The sequence below is a fragment of the Blennius ocellaris genome, assembly GCF_963422515.1.
Source record: "Blennius ocellaris genome assembly, chromosome: 22".
NCBI classification, from domain to species: domain Eukaryota; kingdom Metazoa; phylum Chordata; class Actinopteri; order Blenniiformes; family Blenniidae; genus Blennius; species Blennius ocellaris.
The window spans coordinates 3,522,747-3,535,053 of NC_137671.1; the positions used below are offsets into that span (position 1 = coordinate 3,522,747).

A 12,307-nucleotide genomic window follows, 5' to 3' on the forward strand; every position below is an offset into this window, starting at 1 on the left:
AGCACGGGGGGAGGGGGGGGAGGGTCAGTATTATCCTTCAATTCAGCCTCTTAACCATGAAGGAAACGCTGAAAATGTGACGCACAAGTTGATTTTTAATTAGTTTTGACACTCTGCTGAGCACCGTCGCTCTTCAGTCCAGCTGCAAACACCATCGAGCTTTTCATACTGAGGATATACAAACCACAGATCATGGAGAGCCATCGCCACCACATAAAGCCAAATTAAACTTAAGTTATTGTGTTTATTTATATTTACTATAAATTATGCTGACTAATAGGTGTCCTGTCCTGTTATTGGATGTAGAGCAGTTAAGATTAAAGTCACGCATTTGGCAGGATGACTTATTTTTAACTGGATTATAAACATTTAAATTCAATTTCCTTGCCAATATAGTGATGACAACATTAAGAAAGCACTACCAGAGGCAAACAATTAAGATACCGCAAAATGGAAAATATTAAATATAGATTTTCAGGCTGTTGAAACAATTTAATAGCAACAGCCTGAAAAGACGCTGACATGTGCAAAAAGTGTCCAACGTCTATGAGCAAAGTCGTAAATCTTGGTTGAGCAATGTTGGACAATATTAAGTTGCTAATAATTGATTTAAGTTTATATATCTATAGGATATCACGCAAACAGATAATGTGACACTATATAGTTTTTATCACATATGCAATAAGAATGCATTTTGTTGAGGACATATCCGCTGTAGAATTTTGGTTAATCTAAATCAAAAACATTCCAAATATTTGTAATTTTTAACTATCTTGTCCACAACAATGACAGAGGACTTTATTTGCTGCAGTTGTCCAGATACGGGCCAAATACTGCAGTACCACCAGGAGTTGTAGGGGGCAGTGCTGAGTTCAAGTGCGACACCCGTCAACCTTAACAAATATATTACCTTCGTCTGCTTCTTATCAAATTTAGAGCAGCGCCCTCTGGCGCACCGATTGGGAATTGCTCATTCCTGTGCATTGGCTATACAGGCTTTAGATAACTTTCCACTCGTGTTAACAATTCATCACATCTCATTGTAATGATTTTATTGGATCCTGTTTCATCGTTAAATAATTATCTTCACTCCTCCTTGCCACTGAATGTAATGGTCTGCAGCTGCAATTGTAAGTTCTTGCAGAAAATATTTTTTTTTCACCAGATAAAATTTCTTTGGAATTTAGGGGATATATGTACTTGAACGAGCTATATACATTTATTCTCAGTGAGCATGTGGAGGTCAAAAGCTCGACAGGCCTGCTGTGATCTGTGAAGCGACCACCGGTGCCGTGAACAAACTGTCAGTTCATAACAGTTAGTGAGGTTAGAAGGCGAAATCAGCAAAACGCTGGCAGCTCATTCAGATCACAGCGTTAATCAAGGAGCTGTGCAGAAAGGAAACGGAGGAAAAACCTGGGACATAAAAGAGGGACGGCGCGGGGCACATGAAAAACTGCGTGCAATGTTCAGTTCTGCTGAATCTAAACATAGACCTGATGAAAAGGCGCCCCCCGGTGGAGATGCAAGCCACAGTTTGAGATGATCTTTCTCAGGCTGAGTTGAGTTTAGCGTGCAGCAACTCATTTGCATGAATGTAATCCAGGGACACGTCGGGGAAATGTGACGTCTGATGGGACCCTTGTCAGCTTTGGCGACGGTTTCAGAGCTCTGATGAGACGACGCGACACCGAGCAGATCGTCAAGATGACAAGTCAGAGAGAGAGAGAGAGAGACTGAGAAAAAGGGGAGGAGAGAGAGAGAAAAATTGAGTGAGAAAGACAGGAAGAGACAGAGTGGAGGAAATAGAGCGACAGAGAGAGAGAGAGAGAGATGTGTGGGGAATAGCTACCAAGCATTGAAAAAAGAAAAGTGCTACAGTGAGATCAGCTGCATATGCCGCACTCTAATATGGAGAAATGTGGGCCACGCAGTTCAAGATGTGCTGAGAATAAATATCAGCTTCGTTTAAAAAAAAAAAAAAAAGGGGGGGAGGGGGGGGGGCAGCTTTTTGGAGGAATGCAAAGTTCTTCCGCTCTTTGTGGTTTGAGCCGCCCGATGTGAAGCACGTCAACATTGGGCGGCTCAGACTGGGGACCTGGTTAAAGCTGGGAGGAGACTACTGCCTGTGTGTGTGTGTGAGATTAAAAGCACTGAAGTCAGCTCACACACTCTCTGGCTGTGATCACACTTGCACTGCAGCGCGGCCTTATTGAGAGGAAACATCCGGTTACCTGCAGGATCGGCTGGATCCGGCAGGCGAATCTCAACGTGCTCATTAGGAGGCTAAAATCAGTGGAGCTGCGGGCCGAGCCGCCGCCGGACTGTCGGTCGATACGACAATTAGGCGATTTCCTCCTCCTCCGCTTATTAGTCGGATTCCTTCATAGTTCAGTCTCTGAGCTCCAGAAATCATCCTGTACCACATGATATCTAATTAAACTGGAGCTGAACTCTTGAGTGTGACGTTTCACCTCAAGGCAGGCCTGGCCAGGGTGGGGCATCCAACAAATGAACACTATGTGTGTGTGTGTGTGTGTGTGTATGTGGGGGGGGGGGGCGGCTAGATAGCCGTTTCAGTCCACAGCTATCTCGAGCTCAGAGCCTCCAGCGAGGATTATTTGGCGGGACGGAGGCCATCGATTACGTCGCCAGGGAACTGAAATGATGAGCAATGAGGGAATTGAAGGGTTTTTTTTTCTTTTCCACCCTGGCTGGTTGGGATCTGGCAGGAGGAGGACATGAGCTGGGCGGAGGGAGGGGGGGGGGGGGGTTACACAAAGTGAAACAAACGAGGATGGGTAGGAAAACGGCTGAAACATAAGGTCTGATAAAGGGGGTGTTTAGAGGACGGAATCATTAATGGGCCAAGAGAGGAAATGATGAAGTGTTTTTTTTTTTTGGGGGGGGGGAGGAAGTTTGCAGCGACGTCACGTGTAATCCAGTTAAGGTGGAAGATAAACGACGACATGGCATAAAAAAAAAAAAAAAGAAGCAAAGAATAAAAGTGCAGGAAGGCTTTGAAGATAAAAGAAGTGAGTCAGGTGCTCACCGATAGACAGCAGCGCCGTAGCATAACAGCATAACGCTATAGATTCTCACGACACCGAATCGGCCGGCGAATCACGTCCAACCCGCAGGATCAAAGTGTGGAAGTGATGTTATGAGCGAGGGTACTTGGACTTTCTGCCATCTCGTAACAATGCAGGGATATCAAAGGCGAGCTCGCTGTCAGAGGCGCACGGTGAATAGTAAGTGGAGTTAGTGCGACAAAAGAGGGGGGGGGCTGAAGAATGACTTGGAAATGGTACGAATGAGCACAAGTGCAGAGTCATTCCCCAGTTAAGCACATTCAGTTTGCACGCTGGAGCCGCTGGTGCAACCCTCTGCCAAAGACTGGTGATTAAGAAGCAGGGGCGTGGGGAATTTGAAGTCGTCAAGGCTGATGCATGTTACCTGCTTAGGGGTCTTCCAGGGCGAATAGTGACCTGCAAAAAAAATGTAAAAAAAGAAAGGAAAAAAAAGATGGAGGAACTCATCATGAGATGTGAGATGGTGTTTAGTCAGATCTGATACATATAAACCCAAATAACATGAAAATGCCGGCAGAGTTTGTGAACTAAAGAGAAGAAGGCAGAAAATGGTAAAAAAAAAAAAAAGAAAATACTATGTCTGATCTTCAGTTGTTGTTTTGACTGAACAGTTGCTGAAATTACCTGCACTGTTTCTGTATTACTTCTCAAATTTCTGTCTAAACTAAGGTGATTTTATGGTTCCTATATGTGGCCAGTAAACACTCATCAGACTGAAATCAAAACATTCAACACGTCTCTACAAACAACCCAAAGGCTTTTCTCGTCATGTTCAAGTAAATAACTTACCAAGTTATACTCTCACACATAAGTGCATACATTCGTGTCGTGTGACGAGCTTTCAGATACCAACTACTGTACGAAACAACATTGATTGATGAAGACTCAAAAACAGCTTATCTGAAACTCAATTTCACCTTCAACCCGCGTGGGAATAGTTCATCAGACCCGAAACAATAAAGAATATTGAAAAGTGTGACAGAAGCAGGCGGGCGGGGAGAGGATTCGATTTCTTTTTTCTTTTTTTTTAATTTTTCCTTTAAATCCAATGAAGGACAATCAATGAAAAGCTTTTTGGGAGCACTTGTCTCTGAGCCGGGGCGAAGGGCGCAGCGACGGGCGTGAAGAAGTCCTGCGAGCGGGTTACAGACCTGAGCTAAGCTGAACAGACAGGAGCGAGGGAGGAGGGGGGAGGAGGAGGGAGGGGGGGGGGGGGGGGGGGGGGACTATCAGGCATCACTGACCAAAGGGGGGGGGGGGCCTTAACTCAGGCATTATAGATATTTAGTTCGACTGGGGTTGTAAGAGTGCCCCGGGGCTGAAAGTAGAGAAGAGGGGAGGTGGGTGAGCGATGAGCGGAAGAGAGAGAGAGAGAGGGAGAGAGGGAGGGAGAGAGGGAGGGAAGCTGTCCGTGGTGCTGGAAGCTCTCGGACCGAGTGCTAATCAGATGTGTCAGCTCGGCTGCAGGGAGCTACACGAGCCCTGCGGCGTCCAACATGTTCCGAGATCCTGAGCGGGACGGCGTTCCCCTCTGACGGTAAGCGACACCCCGTCGACTACGAGCGATAGTTCACGCGTCCCGCCGAAACTCCCCGAAAGTCCCCCCGCGTCCCCCCTACTTCTGTCAACAACGAAAAATGGATCAAGTCTTTCCTCAGGTTCAGACTCCTGCTTCCTGCCCCCCCCCCCCTTTGCAGCAAGCGCCTCTTTTCAGAAGCACCAAATTGTATCTGGAACGCCGACTCGTATTAAAGCTGGACGGTGTCAGAATGGAGGTTTTTACGGGAATGGAAATAAACGGTGGCCATCAGACGAGGAGGAGGAATGACGGGAGGCCACAAATGGACACGAGTCGGTGGTCAGATGGTCTCGACCAGCTACGGCTTGATTTAAGTGCAAGACCTTCTAGCTTGCAAACGGACACACTGAAGGTGTGTGTGTCTGGATATCAAGAGTTTTACCCCCCGGATCCAGCCGCCCCCCCCCCCCCCCCCCCCCGCCCTCCGGGGTCGTCACATCCAATTGTGACCAGCATGTCTGACATGTCACGTTCCTACTCCCTACCCGATCCCACCCCGGGAGGGGGGATTCGGGTGGCAGTGGGATTTGAACCCCCCTACGACCTTCCAGTCACGCGCTGGCGACTGTAAACACTTTGAAGCTTTGTGCTTTCAAACGACCTTCAAATGAACGAAATACAAAGTCAGAGTTTTCCCCAAGGTTGGCAAAATACCTCCGCTCAGGTAAATATTTGTGTTCATCACAGCTCTTCATGAATCTAAATGCAGAGACAATAGGAAGTAGGCAAAGACCAGAGGGATGTAAACAAGAAACAAGCTATTGTCTGGAGGCGAAATCTCAGCCATTATTTTTATTCGGCTGGTTATTTTCTATGATTGATGATTATTTTTGTGCTTTAAAATGTCTTTTTCACAACCCAAAATGCAGCCTGGAGGGTTTTCAGATGTCCCGACCAACTGTTAACAACCTGAGGATAGTCCCACCTCCCTCATTAATGGTACATAAACGCTTCTCTCTCTCTCTCAAACGCCGCTTGTTTCAGATTGCTCTACTTCTTTTTTCTTCTTTTTCATCATTTCTAAACATTTAACTCATCTGAGTCATAGTTAATAATAACTACACATACAAAAATGAGGTCCAGGTGTTTATCAGAGCGGAGAGCAGCAATTTTTGATTGACCAGGTAAATCCAGGGAAATCCAGGTAAATCCAGGTAAATCCAGGTAAATCCATGTAAATCCAGCTGGTCAATTTCAATTTTTTGTCACAATTCAGGTGACATTCATGCCTGTTTAAGTGGATCTGTCATAGAAATGTGCTGTCTTCTCAGTAAGACAGTACAAAATGAAATTGTGACGTTTTTTTTTTTTTTTTACATGATTCTGAGAAGAATTGATTCTATCCCACCAAACACCTCATGTGATGTAGACGTTGATCTTTGGGCTGAATCTGGTCGGTCCATCATCGCCTCCATTTAGCCCAAAGATAGTAGTTGAAATCGGGGTGTTACTGGACCACGTTGGATGCCCCCATAACAGCCCAATATCACCGGACCGTCTTAAAAGCAAAGCTTCTTCCAATGAAGCTTTTACCTTGAGAGAACTTTGTTGCTATGAGAACAAACTATAAGTCAATTTGCAATATAAGTAAGTAAAGAATCAGTATCGACCAAGTAAAAGATTCAGATCGGTATCGGGGGGGCCAATAGGTGTCATCGGGCCTCACCGATTCAAATCCTCTTTTATTCCTTTGTTATAACATGGCTGTTCCCGCTGCAGCCTCATTTAACAGCCGTGTTCTTGGAAATCGGCCTCGTTGTAGCTGTGTGCAAAACAGAATTATTTGCGAGGCACTGCGCGTGAATATGCATGATATTAAAGCGTCTGGAAAAACAGCACAATTCATTTAACCACGCTCGCGCAATCACCGAGCTAATCACTGCGATCCATTAAAGCTCAAACCGGAGCGCTTGATTTGTTTAAGAGGCAAAAAGCGAGGTGAGGAACCGTGCGCCTCCCGCACACGGCGGGCCGGCGATGAAACGCGAACCTTTGTACTTTCTGGGATGTGACGAGGGTTAACCCCCCTCACGCCAGCCTGATCTCGGCGTGTCGCTCTGCATGCGGAGGAGCCGCCGGGCTGAATGGCCCCTCGGGGGGCAGATAAGACTGGATATCGATCGCTGCGGGGAGGAGGGTGTGTGAACATGGCTGGCAGTCTGCGGTTGGCTGGCGGAGAGCCAAACTCATCACTCTATAACTCTCCGCTCCCCGTCTCCCCCTCCCCTTTGTTTCACACTGTACTGTCTCGCACGGCCCGATGAATCACTGTCTCGTTACACGCCGATTCCCTGGGAGGCTCGCTGAATCAAACCGCCTCAAACCGAGGGCGCCTGAGAGGCCGGAAACCCACAATTAACAACGAGGGGTCAAAAAATCACAGGGAACATGGCGGCATGTTGTGTTATTCCTTGAATCTATAAAACAGCTTTAACACTACTATATATATATTCATATTTTCATAATGACCCGTTATTATCATTATCTTCGCGATAATCGATATTGAGATGACGGTGTTGTATTTGGAGGTATGGAAATATAATATAATATAATTGAATTGGATTATTGTTTTAAAAAGAAACTGCTCCTCCTTGATATGTTCACACGAGGCCAGTTGCTCACGTTGATTTCTTATAATCTGTGCTCTCTGATGGCGGGCAGATCGACATCGATACTATCGACACCGACGTTGGTATCGACATCGAATGATACCAGTGCAATGAGATCGATACTAAGCTTCACTTTCTCTCCCGTACGCATTCATGCTGCTCCATCCTGAACTCTCTACCGGGCATATTTTGTTCTAATTTGTTCTGAGGGGATGGTTTTGTACACTTAGTTTATAGGAAAAAAATGCAGACATTACAATGTATGGGAGGAAATTGTTTTGTTCCTGTTGTTTGCTATGATATTATGATATGATGAATACATTAGTTTACCGATAAACTTCCCAGATTCTGATCTCGGTTCATCTAATTCATAAACCAAAGGAAACATCACAAAAACACTTAAAGATCATGAAAATTCATCCAGATTTAGTGATTTGATGATGCATTAACCTTGAATAGTAAAAAGTGTCGGTATCGGATCGGTATCGGTGATACTGGCCCTGTATTCACTTGATAGCACATCTTTCAGTATCGCACACCGCTCGTGCTCGCTCTTTTTCTTCCTTCCTGCAGAGATCTTTGAGAAATATCGATCCGTCTCCATGAAGCCAGCAGTGAGCGGTGGAGTTAAACCCCACCGGTCCAGACCGAAAGTTCTGTTTCTTGTTAAGAGAGAGATTTCCCTCAGTGGGATTGATTGTTTCAATAAATAAAGCAGAATTGAAATGAACTGGTGAATCTGGCACATGTCTGGGAGGGCAGGAAAGGGTGCCGGGGGGGGGGGGGGGGGTGTAGGGTGGGGGTGCGAGCAGGAGCTAAACAGTTGAGCGTATACGTGAAAGAGCTGCAAGTCGAAGTGCTAATTGCAGCTTCGTGATTCAGCGAGGACACAGGCTGTTAATGGTCCAGATAGCCACTAATGAGGCTGTCTGCCACACACACACACACACACACACACACACACACACACACACACACACACACACACACACACACACACACACACACACACACACACACACACACACACACACACACACACACACACACACACACACACACACACACACACACACACACACACACACACACACGAACCATAATTACTGGTGATGGGAGACAGCGCGCCCATTTGTGGAGCCAAAACGACTCGGGAGTCAAATTTAAGGGATGGCTAAATATTATAACTATATTATGAGCACAAGCGGGCCTTTTTCAAGGTGATGAGGCTTAATTGACTGAAAGTTTTGATCACAAATGGCCTCATTTGGGCTGCGTGCACGTATCGCGTTAAGCGCGTCTTTAACGACGAGTCGTGAAAAACAATAAGAGGTTCCCCATTACAAGACGTCCGGGGCACGATCACGACGCTCCGGCTGCTTATGGATTCAATGGGACAGATAATTCTGCTCTGAAAGGCATTAGCAGGCCATGTGCAAATGTTTACTGGCTTTCCTGCCAGAAGTCAGATGAGAAACAGTTTTTTGTTTTTTTTCTCCCTGTATGGGGTAAATAAAGCTTCCCCGAGCTGTCACAGGAGCTGAGAGTTGCGGAAAAAAATGAAAGAAATACTGCATACAAAGGGAAAAAAACAAAAACAAGCAGCATGGCAACATCAGTAGATGAAAGCAGCGACTTTACAGCTTACTAATTAAGAGAAAGTGTAAAGTAATATAGTGTTTATTCGTTCAGTGATAAAAGCACAATGTGACTCCCCCCAGAACCCTACAGCTGTGAAGATAAAGTGTGGCTTTGGAAATCTGCTGGCTCTTTGTTTAGAGTCTGTAACCGTTATGCTGAGAGACTAAGACTGTCCCCCCCCCCCCCCCCCATACCACCACTTTCCAAGCTTTTAAGCATATTTTCCATCTCCGTATACATTTAAGACACGTACAACGATGCCAAATCAGTTTCATTGATGAGATAAAAGATGAAATATAAAGATCACTTTGTCCGGTATAATGGACTTTCTTCTTCTTTGAGTAATTATCAGACTCATTAGGCTCGTCTCAAATGTCATTACAGGCTCATAAAGTAAGCAGCGGTTGTGCATACAAACAGCGTCACGGGCACTCATTCTGTTGTGATTAACGAAAAAGGCAGACGGGAACCGAAATCTTAGATCATTAGTTTCCCCTTGGCGCGTGAGAAACACGGTCTGCAAGATGAACCATGTTCCTTCGGCACAAAATGATTTCATAAATCACCGTCTCCAGAGAAGATCTGAAGCACTTTGGTCATTGTGAGTTTAAGGTTTTACATTTTTATTTTGTTAAAACTTTTTTTTTTTAGGTAGTTTCGGACGCAGACTCCATAATGTCACCAAAATGTCTGAATTGAGGGCAACAACTGAGGTTTGACGCGTGCCGAGAAGAAATCTCAGGCTTTTTGTTTTTCTAAACACAAAACGTAGAGTTTAGACGTAATGAACCTAACGTGTGAAAAAAACTGAGAACACCTGGAGAAAACCCAAGCCCCAATAGGAACATTTGTCCTCATAGGATGAAGAATAAACCTTAGATGGGTAAAGCAGGAAACCTCGTGTTTGTTCACATTGAAACATGCGGAAACTCCAAACTGGAACCTCTGCATGCAGCCTCCAACAATCTACCCGTTACCCGTCACAGCTATTTCCATGTGAATCCACCACCTACGGTAGTTGGATTCGCCCACCCACCCACCCACAGCTTGTCGTGAAAAAACAAAAATGAAATCAACAGCAACAGACGTGCTGCCGTGCGGAGTCACATCCACCTCTGAAACAATGAGATGAAACGGTGAGTAAATAACTTCACAGGCCGACAGGCTGCTTGAAAGACGCCGGCATTTGTTTCTGCGTGGCGAAGCTCTGCTGAGAGCAGACGGCGCTCCACCCGTCAGGTCGGAGACGGCTTTCGGGACGGTGGAAATGTGAGCAGGCTTTCCGGGAGAGAAATATTTATATTCATTGCCACTCTGCTCCTCCTGTTTGTTTGTGTTGACTAGCAGAAACACGCTCCGCCTGACACTGAAACTAAATCCATTCGGAGACGCCGCTGACCTTTGCCGGCGAGTCTCGGCGGTGTCTGTGGCTCTCGGGCAGTTGCTATTAGGATTGGTATGCGACAATACGTTGCACAAAGACTCTGACTGTGAACTACAAATAGGTTACGGGGAGGAAAAAAATGGATTATTTGTTGTTGTTTTTTTTCTGGTCATGCAGCTTAAGCTCTCTTCCATACTTTCCACGTTGTGCATCCGGAGACCCCTTTGGAGGGAAACGTAGCCTAAAGCAGCAGAATTTAAACTACAAGATACTTTTGTGGTAAAGAGTTAAAACGGAGTGGAGGCTTTGTTCTCGTAACTCACAGGTTTGCAGGATTTATGAGCAAATGAGTCGTTTTCTAAGGAGCCGCAAAACACGTTGACCTCCATACAAAAACTCTATTTTATGTAGCATTAATTTTCAATTATATTTTAGGATCTTTAAGCATTTCATTATATTTTCAACCTGATTTTATCCTCTTTTTTCCCCCCAGCATTATTTCTTTTGACAATTCTGACATTTGAACTTTATAACTATTTTGGCTCTCCTATTAGCAGTTGTGCAAGTATTTATTTATTTATTTCAATTTTTAAGCTTTTGGGAAATTCTCATTTTAGTTTTAGCCGTTTTTCTATTTCTTTTGGTTTTAGCAATAAAAAAAAAAAAGCCATTTAAGAGTTAAGAGTCTTTTTGACTGGTGTGTAAATAAGCTGAAAATAAGCTCAAATGTTTATTTTCGTATTATATAGTGAAATCTTCTGGGAGCCACCACTGAAGGGCTAAAGAGCCACATGTGGCTCCAGAACCGCAGATTGAACAACCCCTTGTCATAAATCAATGGTTCCCAATGCTTCCTCCTTGGAACGGCTCCAAATTCCCTCTCAGCTGCAGGCCACGCTTTCCAATCTCACATCTTTCTCTGTTTTTTTTCTTTCTCAGAAACAACTTCACGAGGAGCCAGACATCAGTGGAATATAAAAAGACTTCACATTGTTTCACATCTGTCTTTCCATTTGTCCAATCCCTCCCAGAGGATTTACACTGTACATCAATATACAGCATGCTAGCAATGCAGAGTATTTACAACAAATACTCAAGTAAAGATGCACACACACACACATCCATACCCACAGGAGATTTAGAGTCACAAGCCAACCCAACATTCACATCTTGGGATTATGGGAAGAAAACCAGCATCCCCAAAATTCCCCTTAAAGCCCAGGGAGAACATGTAAAGTCCCTCCATGCCTGTAGAACTCTGCGTACCGGCTTCCACCACATCGGAGGTAAAGTTCACACGTCGTCATGCAGAGGACGCTGCGATGAATCAGCAGCAGGTAAAGAGCAGAGTCATTTAACAACAAAGCTGAGCGGACAGATCTTATCTCCGCGGCTGATGAACAGTCACCGTTTGCTGCTCCGAGATTTAATTAAAATCCTCTAATCTTCAACCGTCGGAGCTTCAGCTGAGTCACTGCAGTCTGACGCACCACCTCCACACTTCAACGGGCAGGTGAAGCCACGCCGGGCTCACACACCTTGTCTGGAGTGTTACTACAGTAACGAGCGCTCCGGTATAAAAAAAAAAAAAAAGTTGCACTTACAATGTTTTCATGGAAATGGTTGAAAATGCAACTTTTGTGAAAATGCTACAACTCCATCTCTTGTGCAACGCAAACATCTACTCGTCACTGCTAATGTTTATAAGTGTATCTCTGTGCACGTGTGTGTTGTTCCATTACAAAAACAACAGCACCCTCTAGTGGCCTGGCATGCTAACTACATCGTTTTCAGGGTTTCTGCAAATGTCCGTGTAAACACAAATTGTTTTCAAAACCTTGCCGTGTAAAAGCGAAACTTTTCCGCAACGAAAATGCTAAAATGCTGAGTTTTTACTTGAAATATGTAAATAGGGCCAAAGTCTCCTAAAATCAGGTCGAGGGAAGCCCTTTGTCCAAACATTCAAATTCTGAAGACGTCAGTGACAAGTCATCACCAACAT

At 44.9% G+C, this 12,307-nt stretch overlaps 1 protein-coding gene across 1 annotated transcript in view; it reads right to left on the bottom strand.

Moving 5' to 3' along the window:
- Positions 1-12,307, bottom strand: part of magi2a (membrane associated guanylate kinase, WW and PDZ domain containing 2a) — a 229,291-nt gene that overhangs the window by 21,766 nt on the left and 195,218 nt on the right. Inside the window, 1 exon segment of the mRNA XM_080518115.1 lies at positions 3,457-3,488. Within this exon segment, the coding sequence (XP_080374241.1) occupies positions 3,457-3,488 (32 nt within the window).